The following is an 11466-nucleotide window of genomic DNA, read 5'->3' on the forward strand; positions in this document are numbered from 1 at the left end:
TGTATCATAAGTTTTTAGGATCTCTAGACCCAGCTCATCATCATATTCATAACATTCTTATTACTTCATCTCATGCGAGCTCTTTATAACGTAGACTCATCATTTTCGATACATACATATATGTAGAGAAATTATTGAAAGATAGGAGGATTCATACCATAGAGTCATGCCTTAGAAAGAAAGGTTGAGCCTTACATACCTTTGTCGTTTAACTACTCGATTGCTTGCTCGTCCTCTTTTAATGCACTCGTTAATACCTTCAATGTGATTCGTATCAACATTAGTTAGACAATCATGAGAGCGTACTTACTAAAGCTATAGAAAATTGGGCAGCATTTCCTTTGTTTATACTACTTTTCTCCATATTCCATATCAACCCTCAACATTCATAACAACGATCACAATATCATAAACAATAAGCATCATCCATTCACATTATCCTCATTTAGAAATTTCACTCCAAATTCTTCATATTCATGACCAAATTTCACTATCGTGTTCTTTCATATACAATACTCATTCCATGTTCTAAATGTCATCTATAACGTATTCATAATCTCAACATATCAATATTCACAACTCCAACCAAACTTCTATTCATCAACAACACTATTGACACATTTATGACCCATTTCATACAATTTTGTACCACCCAAGTGTTTCAACTTTACAATACTTCTAACATCATGAAAATACCATAAAACTTACCTTAGATGATGGAGGAACAAGCCTTGGATGATAATACACCTCTTGAACCAAAACCCTATTTCCCCCTTTCTTGAATTTCTTGGTTTAGATGGCTTTGTGAGTTTCAAAATCTTGATTCTTGTTGGTTTGATGAAGTTGATCACAATTTTTGCTTGAATTCGTGTGGTTGAAGTGTATGGAAGGTTCTAGAAGCTTTGAGAGAGATGGAGGGGTGTATGGAATGAAATAAATGAAGTGGGAATACATTTATTGTTATATCCCGTACTTTGTACGTTGGAATATTCTAAGTTGGTTGCGACAAGTTATGGACAAGACTTTTAATTTCCGGTTTTGTTGATTTTGTTTTAATGCACAAGTTGCATATTCATCTTTTCATTGGCATGGAAGTGTTAAGGGTAAATTTGGAATAAGGAAAATTTGGAGTTAAAAGTGAATTATGGAAAGTTAAGCATTTCATGAAAATTAAGGGCTAGAAGTGAAATTTTGGGAACTTAATATTTCATGAAAATAGCCATATGTGGCCATGTGTGAGGTGTGGGCCCTAGGCCACATGTATTAATTATATATGGTATTATAAGATGACTAATTAGTCATCTTCCACACTTGAGAAAGTTCAAGAAGTTTGGAGAAAGGTTTAAGGGGCCATTCGGCCATGGAGGAAAAAATGAAGTCCAAGAATAGCCTTCAAAAAAATATTTTCTTCTAGTTTCTCTACTAATTGGAAGGTCCTCTACAACGTGGAGTAGTTGTTGGAGCAAATAAATCATTCATTGTTGCTATGTACACCTCTAGCCGAATGAAGAAGTGAAGTGAGAAGTGGTAAGATTTAATCTTCTTTTCATGTGTTGTGAGTGATTTGTACATGTTGTGATATGTGGAAAAGAATGAAATTCATGAAATTATGCATGTGGAAGTGTATTGTGTGTGTGTGTGTGTGTGGCATGTACAAGTGTTGTTGTGTAAGAGTGGTGAAGTAATTGTAGTTAGCATGTTTGTGTGTTGTTGTAACGTGTAAAAACGGATGAAAGTCATGAAATTTATGTATGTGATGTGTGGCCGAAAATGGACTGATTTGGCATAGACATGTTGAACTAAGTTTGTGTAGTATTTTGGTTGTTGTTGTTATGGATGATGTGGTGAGAATGAAGGTATTGAACGATTCAAGTCGAAATTGTAATTGTTGGGAGCTTGGCCGTGTATATGTGGTGTCATGTAGGAGTGAAGAACTAGTTCTATTTAGTATGTTTGGGATGTTGTGTTGTGGATTCTATAATGCAAATGAGAGTTTAATGGTTCAAATTGAAGTTATAGTCGTTTGAGTTTTGTTATGGAAGCTAATGTGAATTAAATATGGTTTCTTGTATTTATGATAATAATGTTGTCAATGCGTAAATTGTTGATATAGATTATGAATGTGGAAGAAAGAAATATGTTATTGTTGTTCGTGTTGAGTTGGGAAGGTTTCGGGTTCCATGGTGTATTGTTTGGATTGTTTGAATGTTGTGTGGATGGTTTGAGGCGTTCTTGAAACTTGCTTGAGTGGTCTCGGATTAGTATTTGAATATGCGAGCATTGACGTTGCCTTGAATGTAGAAAGTCGAATTGAACGAAAATGGAATATCGTCGAAGCATATGGAAAGGAATTACTAATGTTAGAATGTGTTTAGAATTGATTATTGATATTGTTTATATGATTGTTGGTATTGTTGTTGAAGATTTGGCCGAGTTGAATTCTCGGGGTTGTTGACTTTATAGGGGAAATGCTGCCCAAATTTCTGTAGATAAAATGATGGCTTAGAATTGAATTCTTCGATGCCTATGACTAATGTTAGTATCCAATGACATTGTTGTAGATTTTGAGAAGTTGAGACTGAAGTTCTGGTTAGCGTAGGAAGCGGACGAGGTATGTAAAGCTTATCCTTCTTTTCTTTTGGCATGTCCTAGACGTAAGTAAGCTATGATATGTTATGAGCCTTGGGGGCAACTCTATTCCGAAGTTCCGAGCATGTTTATGATTCATATTTGCTTCTTGATGTTGGCATCCTTATATGGTCAAGCTATGGTTTATATGTCTTTTGTATGGTTGGATTTCAAAAGTTTTATAAAGAGATTTTGTTTTTAAAAGATTCTGTAACTACGAACGACCGTAACTTTCATATATTGTCTCGGATTGCTATGAAACGTTCGTAGATGATTCGATAACAAGTAATAATCTTTAACTTTCATAGGCGGGCCCGGATCGGGTTGACGCTCGTCCGTGGGTCCCGCGGCTTTCTATGTTTGGTTCTAACGACCTACTTTTGAAAAAGCTTAATATGACTATCTTTCCGACCCCCGAGTATGATTACTTATTTATCTGTTGAGTCTGAAATGAGGATTTTTATGCATGTGATTTTGATACGTGACTATAGTTTCTGAAGTTCGGTTTGATATGTTCCCGAGTGATATTCGGAGGAAAACCTGATTTGACTATTGTCTTGGTTTGTAAATGATGTGATACAAAGTCTGATATGATGATATGATGATTCTGTTTACCGAGTCCCTCACTGGAGGGCCGGGACACGTTATATGATATATATATATATATATGTATTCTGGAATATGATCAATTGGTATCGGACCCGGTGGTGGGGCAAACCCAATGGTGGGGCAAACCCAATGATGAGGCAAAATTTCACATTGGTTTAGGCAAATTCCACATTGGTTTAGCAAATCCCACACTGGTTTAGGCAAATCCCACATTGGTTTAGGCAAATCCCACATTGGTTTAGGCGAATCTCACATCGGTTAATGTCAGCTCATATGATAAGTTATGATGTTATGATGTGTTACGGTAAGCATTTTGGCATTTCGATTATTATATTTGTCTTCGGCACTCGTTGTACGATTTGTGTTTCGTATGCAAGCACTTTGGTATTCTCGGCTATTATGCTCACTTTCGTACCTCTTACTTCGGTTATGATCTCGTTTTCGTACGTATGCATGCTTTACATGCTCAAGACATATTTCGCATCGACCCCCTTTTCCTGGGGGCGTTTCATGCCGCGGCAGTATATATGTACGAGTAGAAGAGGTTCCACCGGATTGGCACAGCTCCATTTCCCGTGAGTGTTGCCGAGTCGAGTGCTTTTGTTATGGTATTCGAGTTACGGTAGAGACTTTGCGTACGATTTCGTATGTATAAGACGTCGGTTTGTGTTTACCGTGTAAGTTGTATTATTATGCATTATGTTACAGGTTTGTTTGGCAAGCGGCTATATAAGCCGAAGTATTGTTGTGCATTATATTACAGATTTCATACGATTGCAGATTTTATTTGATTTGAAAAAGATGAAAAGCATGTTTGTTTCCGAAAAATTTTCATTATGTACTTATGTCATGTTTTGTGGGCCCAGTATGGTTATGAGTATTGCGAGAGTCAGCAGGTTCGCTCGGCCCTAGGTAAGGGTCGGGTACCCATCATGCCCTATCGAAAATTAGGGTGTGACATTTATAAACTTGGAACATTTCAGTACCGTCTAGAGTTCCACAGATCGTTCCACGGCCCGGGAACCAAGTGTTGGCCGTGGAACCGGCCGTGGTCATGACCAGCCGCCTATCTCCTCTGCTGGCTATTCCACGAACACATCCACGGTCCGTGGATCATGATGCTGTCCGTGGAACAAGGTCGTGGAACTCACAGTTCCACCGGAGTTGTTCCCGGCGTTTCGTTTGATCTCCAATCCTTATGGAACCTTCTTAGAACTTGTTTATCACTTCATTAACAATCTAAGGGGTGTTATAACTCTTCCCCAACACATCATTAAGTCATCATCAACTTGTTACTTGTAAATCCTTTCTGATACTTATCGCATGCATTTCCTTCTCTTAGCCACTTTCTCGTCTAACATCGGATGCCTTTAAAATCTTACTTAAGGTCATCAAAAGTCATTACTTACTTATCGAAACATCATATACTTCATGCTCCTCATTGGCCTACTCACTGTGCATCAACGGAAAAATTTTCGAGGTGTAACAGTAGACTCTGCTCTCACTCTGATGTCTCTCTCTTTGGTTGTGGGTAAGGTCCAGATATTTATAAAATGTTGTATTTATAGGAGTAATATAGCCGTTTGTAGTTCTCCAGATCCAACTAAGACTTGGTTTCGTTAATTGTTCGAAAACAATCCTTGTTTGACTAGGATTTAAACTTCATGCGTATACGATTAAATTATCCTAATTCCAAGCTAATTACATGTGTTCAATTTATAGTAGTGTTTTCATATCTTGTGCTCAAGTTCCTTGTAGAATTGAATTAAGCTTTAATACCAATTCTCCAAGGTTTCCCTTTACGTGTATGGAACAGTTTTTTCAAACAGTCTCCAGCTCTTGTTCATAAGGACCAGTTTCTTCCAAAACTTCCCCCTCAGTGTTGCCTGCTTTACCAGTTCCTTCTGGAGATCTGTTAAGGATCTGGTTCTTATACATCGTTGTCCTTATTCTTCTGTGTACATTGATTGTCACTTGTTCATAGTTTGTCAATCATCAAGACTTCATATGCCCTTGAACTATTATTGAGATCACAACATCTCAGCAAACACTTTCATCCTCTACGAAATGCTTGTTTGCTTTTCTTTTTGGACGTTTAAACAACCACAGAGGCCATACCATATATATCCAATAATATTACTCTCTTCATTTCACTTTGTTTGTCTTACTTTCCTTTTTAGTTTGTTTAAAAAAGAATGTCATTTTCTATATTTAGTAACTGTTTACACGCAACATCATACATGACACACTTAAGACCACAAGATTTAAAGGGTACTTTAGTACATTAAACACATCTTTTGTTTAAGATCACAAGATTTAAAAGTCTTCTTTATTTTCTTAAACTCCCTGCCTAGTCAACCTAAGACAAACAAATTAAAATGGGGAAAGTATATCTTTATCCAACATTTCTTTTCCATTACCTGAGAACATAACTTAGCTAATTCATCGTACATGCATAAAGCAATCTAGTCTAGAAAAGGACTCCATACTTTGGAAATATACTGTTGATGGATCCCTTAGTGTTAATTCATCTTATAGAATTGTCTCACCTCATTACAATAATAAATCATAACCAAAACTATAAATGGTTATGGAAACTAAAAACTCTAAAAACTTCATCTGGCTAGCTATTCATGATAGAGGTTTTACTCCAAATGCATTATGCCATACTTGCAAGTTGCAACATCATATTGAAACCATTGACCCTATCTTTATACACTGTCCAGCTGATTCTAACTTTTGCATCAAATCAGATGTCGTCCTTGATCCTACAGAAACCATACTTACAAATGGATTAAGAATGAATGTATTAGCAACAATAGTAACCGTGCAAAAAATAACCGAGCACTCTTTTTTCATTTAGTCTTTGGCATAATTAGGGCTAAACAGAAATAACAGAGCTCCCAGCAATAATAATAATTTATCACCACAAGTTGTCATAACGAGAGCAAAAGCATTCAATGCCAAGGCAATAATAACAAAAGCGAAAAGAGAGGTCTATATTAAGTTTATTCATTAGCTAGCCGACTAGGAAAAAATGATTTATAAGCTAAACACAAATGGATTTATTGTAACTAGGGGCAGAACTACACTGCAATAGGGGGTTTCTGACGAACCCAGTAGCTTTTGCGTAGACGCTGTAATAGTACTAGAAAATCCAGTGAATGAATATCAAAATATTACGTGAACACCCAGTAACAAATGTTGTGGATGGTTCAACGGTGCGAAGAGGCTAGTAAAGTGTTGTTCCCTATGAGATTTGGGTTCGAAACCAAGCTCCAGCATTTCTTTTCTATTTTTTGCTATGTGCTCTCTTTCTAAAAAAATATATATATAAAAGACTTTGCACTCACTCATGCTGTCCTTTTCTGTTTTTTGCTATGTGCTCTCTTTCTAAAAAAAATATATAAAAGACTTTTCACTCACTCGTGTTGTCCTCCATTAGCGGGTAGTATTTCCTTTTTCTTATAACGTAGATTTTTTTTTAGTTAATTTTAATAAAACAAAACTTAAAATTGATAAGTGAAGAAAACTAAAAGAGCAGGCTCCACTAACAAGAGACCTAACTACGGACTATCGGCTTCTTTATGAAGGCCCACAGCCTCAAAATTCTGGCTCTGCCTGTGCTTGAAGTCGTTGACCTGTTTTAAAATGTCGAACCCACAAACCTCAAATCCTGGCTCCGCCTCTGATTGTAACCCCAAATGTTGGGGAATCAATAGCTTACTTTAACATAAGACAATAACTAGATTATAGGAAAGGTATGCATATACAACTAGCATTTTTGCAGAATCCTCGGCAGTATACGATGAATGGAAGTTGGGTGCCTTGCAAAACGACTTAATGCCATTGTAAATGGAAAATGCTTCTAAGGATGTGATCAATGTGATTCTACATGGGAATAACTCATTGACAATGTGAAGCATATATAAAGGGAAGGAAACAAGGTAGCTAATAAGCCAGCAAATTATGGAAGTAGGATATATGAAAAGTTTTGAGATCTTAATGTTGTATGACACAATCTACTTTTGAAACTGACTACTTGGGGACTATGTATCCTAGACAGGTCAAACTATATGCTATTGCTAATGTTAAGTTTTTACCAAAAAACCTTTTTCTTCTGTCTATTTTCAGTAAGTAAATTACTGATACAAATGTTTAAATATTTACTTAGCTGGCATAGTTATTTAAGGGAGAGTAAAAATGGTATTTTTCTAGACCATCGAGCCTAATTTAAGTATGTAATTTACTTTATTTGTTAAAAAAGAGGCTAAATAGTAAAGAACAAAAGGAGAAGTGAGCTATATAGTCTTATTCATAATCCTACCTTACACAGAAGCTTAACAAATTTTTTCATCCACGCACTCTCATCCTCAAACAGTAGCTTTATATTTACAAAGAAAACTTCCCACTAACACGTAATTAAGAAGATCGTCAAAAAAATACTACAACAACATACCTAGAGTAATCCCACAAGTGGGGTCTGGGGAGGGTAGAGTGTATGCAGACCTTATCCCTAGCTTTATAAGAGAGGTTGTTTCCAATAGATCGTCAAGAAAATAATACACAATAAGAACCAAAAATAGTTTTAAAAACCTGAAAGCAAAGATCAGGAGGAGGACATGCAGCAGCCTCCTCTGCCACCAGAATCTGATTCCTGGCCAGGAACTATGATCCTTGTTCCCTTTAGAGATTGTGACTTTGCGTACTCTGCACCTTCATCTGAAGTGAGAGTTTTCTTGCCAACAATTTGATAAATTTCTTTTAATATTCCCATAAATGCAGTCTCAACGTTGGTGGATTCAAGGGCTGATGTTTCCATGAAGAACAGATTCTCCCGTTCAGCGAATTCTTGAGCATCTTCAATGGGTACTGCTCGAAGACTCCCTAGATCACATTTGTTCCCAATCAGCATTATAACTATGTTCTTATCGGCATGACCCCTTAGTTCCTCCAACCATCTAGCCATATGATCAAATGATTGACGTTTTGTCAAGTCGTACACTAACATTGCACCAACTGCACCTCGATAGTATGCACTAGTTACTGCTCTATACCTGAGAAAATTTACTCTTAGAACTATGTCGACAATGTATCATGTAACTGCAAATACTGAGAGAAACTATTTGGTAAATTTACAGTTTAAACTACAATTAGCACTAAGCCTTTACCTCATATCATCATTTGTCATTTTTTTCCATTTTAAGATGTCCTAGAATGTCGTTACCTTCTCGATAAAGTAACTTTTATTCCAAAACTACCCTTTATGTAAGGTTATTTAAGACCCGTACCACCTTTCGCTTCTTTTAGTAATTACTTGTAAAACAACAATGGTATATAAAGTGTAAAGCAAAATATACTGCCAGCCCAATCACCATATCAACATATGCAAGGCAAATTTCTAAGGTAGCATTTCTCAGACTATCTCTAATCTCTAACATTGCTACCCTTTGATACAAATCAATGAAGATTAGCATACAGAAAATATAAATTGTCTGAATTTCTATGATGCACAAGGAGGGAATAAATAACTAGTCAATTGGTATCAGAAGGTTCTATCTTGATTTATTCTTTCCTCTAGAAAAGACAACATTCCAAGAAGTAAACTAATAGATTATTAAAAAACATGATAAAAGAAAAGCAATTAGTGTTAAACAGGTCTCACTTTATGCCAGGCACAACAAGAGTGTCCGGAATATAACAACAACATACCTAGTGTAATCCCACAAGTAGGGTATCTGGAATAGGGACCCCAAATTTATTTGATAAATGAAAAAAAAAAAAGGGACCACAAGACAGACTTATCTGATTCATGTAGTGTTTTTCAGTATGGCTAAATAGAAGCGTATTATGTTATGGTACTTTAGAGTATCAATTAATCAGGAAAATACTAGACTGGTATCAACCTATTAAGGATTACTTTTCAGGAAGACCACTGCGGTAAAATAACTAGTCTGTAACTTAGGTCAGCCTATAAAACGGATTTAATTCTCGATACAGCCAAGGCATTGCAAATGTGTAAAATAATGCACCACATGCATGTATTAAGAAGTTTGTCAACGAAAAAACGATGCTTCTGAGAAAAGTGACTTCCATATAATGGCCGAAGAAGAAAACTCTAAGAAAGATTAACTGAAGTGATATCTGCATTATAGATGTAGATCAGATGTGATCCATTAAGAAGTCACAATTTGGCATGACATTCTACAATTCAAAACTAAAGCTCAAAACATCTATTATTATGAACAATACCCTCAAGCACAAACTAAGAAGAATAATAATGAACAACAACTGTCCATATAGACGGGAAGTCTAATTAGTGATTTGGAGTATTACTCTAGTTGCTAATACACTCACAATTTAATCCACTAGGTGCCTACAGAGTAGCAATTCTAAGTAGCCATACTATTACTTTTCGCATTACCCCAACAGATAAACCATGGCAAATTCTTTTATAGTCACTGAATTGTTGAGACTTTTTAATTAACTCATTGAAAAAGTGCTCACTAATGAAAATATGAATTTTCTCTTGGTAAAAACTTATCCATAGGCGTTGTGTACACCAAACCAATAAATGCAAGGCATGTCTCTTCCATACACATATTTATCACTTAACCATGGTTAAGTGATATGTATTATCACTTTAATATTTAACTGTTAAGGTTAGATTGCTTAGATTTGGTGTAAACACCAAGCGTTGGCAAGTATTTTTGGCCTTCAGGTCATCATTTGACAAATTTAGTGTAAATTACAGAACTTGTAAGGCCAGTCGGAGAACAATATGAATGACCTAAAGGGGCAACCCGAAGCACAAAGCATCTTGCGTTAGCAGAGTCAGGGAAGGGCCGCACCCCAAGTGTGATGTAGATAGCCTACCCTAATGCAAGTATTAGTAGCTACTTCCACAGCACACCAAATAGGTCACACGGAGACAACTTTACCGTTGTTCGAACGTTCTCCTTCAAACAATATGATTGAACTTGATTCTATAATTCCAAAAAGATTTTAAAAGAAAAAAGGAGGGAAATGCAGACCTTTCTTGGCCAGCGGTGTCCCAAATCTGTGCCTTGATGGTCTTGTGATCAATAGTCAGAGTCTTAGTCTGGAATTCGACTCCAATTGTAGCTTTTGAATCCAAGCTAAATTCATTCCTAGCAAATCTAGCCAGAAGCTGTGATTTCCCTACTGCAGAATCTCCAATCAATACAATCTTGAATACATAATCAATCTTTTGATTGTAATCTCCATATAAATTTGACATTGTTTACCAAAATTCCCCCCTTTAAAAAAAAATTATTTTACCTCAACCAACACCTTTTAAATCTTCAGATTTTAGCATATGATTGAGGCTAATAATGTGGATCCAAATTTAATAGAATAAAATCCCAGTCAGTGAATATATGGCAATTGAAGATGCAAATTTCTCACGAAATTCAAGAGAGACATGAAGGGGTTCAATAAATTTGATTTCTAGATTAGGCTTAAGCTTAGGGTTTGAGAAAAATGATGAGAGGATGGTGCTTTTGGTTGAAATACTTGGCTTCCTGCATGCAGATTCCTATGTTGGAGAAGAGAGAACTTGGGAAAGACCAACGGTTAGTGCGGGACCATTAACTGTCTTTTTGAGTGCAAAGCAAAATTAACAAAAAGAATTTTTTCAAAATATATATATAGAGCATATTTGGGAGCGCGTTAAAAAAAGTTGTTAGGGATAAAGTTATAAAAGAAATTTGATTAAAAAGTGTTTACATAAGTATAAAAAGTAGTCAATATTTAGGATGTACCCAACTTATGACTTAATTAATTTTGTCAATAATAGATGTCCGTTGACATTCCGGTCTTTCATGACTTACAACAGATGGGGTGCACCCGCAAATGACTTCACTTTATAATGCGATTTAGTCATCCACAATCCACATATATCAACAAAAAGAAAGACTTACTCCATTTATGTATTATATTAAGTAATTTAATTATTCTAATGTTGTTTGCTGCACTCAGGAGTGGAGGTAAGTGGAGATATGGGGTTCAATTGGATTACTGTCCAAATAGGTCAAAATAAAAAGTTTATTATATATAAACCGTTGAATTTCCTACAAAAGTTTATAGTGTAGAGGCATAAAGAGTTCAAAATTGCTCTAGGTTGCAAGTTTAATTTGTTTGTGTGACATTCTGATACTTTTTGGAACCACATGTATGAATTTTTAATTCATTGACGATCCAAATATG

At 35.8% G+C, this 11466-nt stretch overlaps 1 protein-coding gene across 2 annotated transcripts; it reads right to left on the minus strand.

The window, feature by feature from the left end:
• Positions 1-5753: 5753 nt before the first annotated feature.
• Positions 5754-10904, minus strand: LOC132055440 (ras-related protein RABA4d-like). 2 transcript variants are annotated; one of them, XR_009414572.1, is made up of 3 exons: positions 10272-10904; positions 7697-8294; positions 5754-6005 (listed from the first exon to the last, which is right to left on the minus strand). XR_009414572.1 is itself a non-coding variant. In XM_059447258.1 (3 exons), exons 1-2 carry the CDS (start codon positions 10496-10498, stop codon positions 7847-7849), a joined length of 675 nt encoding a protein of 224 aa, XP_059303241.1. In that variant the 5' UTR covers positions 10499-10904; the 3' UTR covers positions 5754-6005; positions 7834-7846. The 2 variants fall into 2 exon arrangements, 1 of the variants encoding a protein (XP_059303241.1); XM_059447258.1 differs by having other exon boundaries at positions 7834-8294.
• Between the last annotated feature and the right edge of the window lie 562 nt (positions 10905-11466).

The sequence above is a fragment of the Lycium ferocissimum genome, chromosome 1 (genome assembly GCF_029784015.1).
Source record: "Lycium ferocissimum isolate CSIRO_LF1 chromosome 1, AGI_CSIRO_Lferr_CH_V1, whole genome shotgun sequence".
NCBI classification, from domain to species: Eukaryota; Viridiplantae; Streptophyta; class Magnoliopsida; order Solanales; family Solanaceae; genus Lycium; species Lycium ferocissimum.

Excerpts from the sequence above, each read along its gene's own strand:
- LOC132055440 (XM_059447258.1), bottom strand. The coding sequence starts at position 10,498 with ATGTCAAATTTATATGGAGATTACAATCAAAAGATTGATTATGTATTC. Across the intron at positions 8,295-10,271 it reads GACACCGCTGGCCAAGAAAG|GTATAGAGCAGTAACTAGTG; the intron begins GTCTGCATTTCC and ends AAATTTTCTCAG.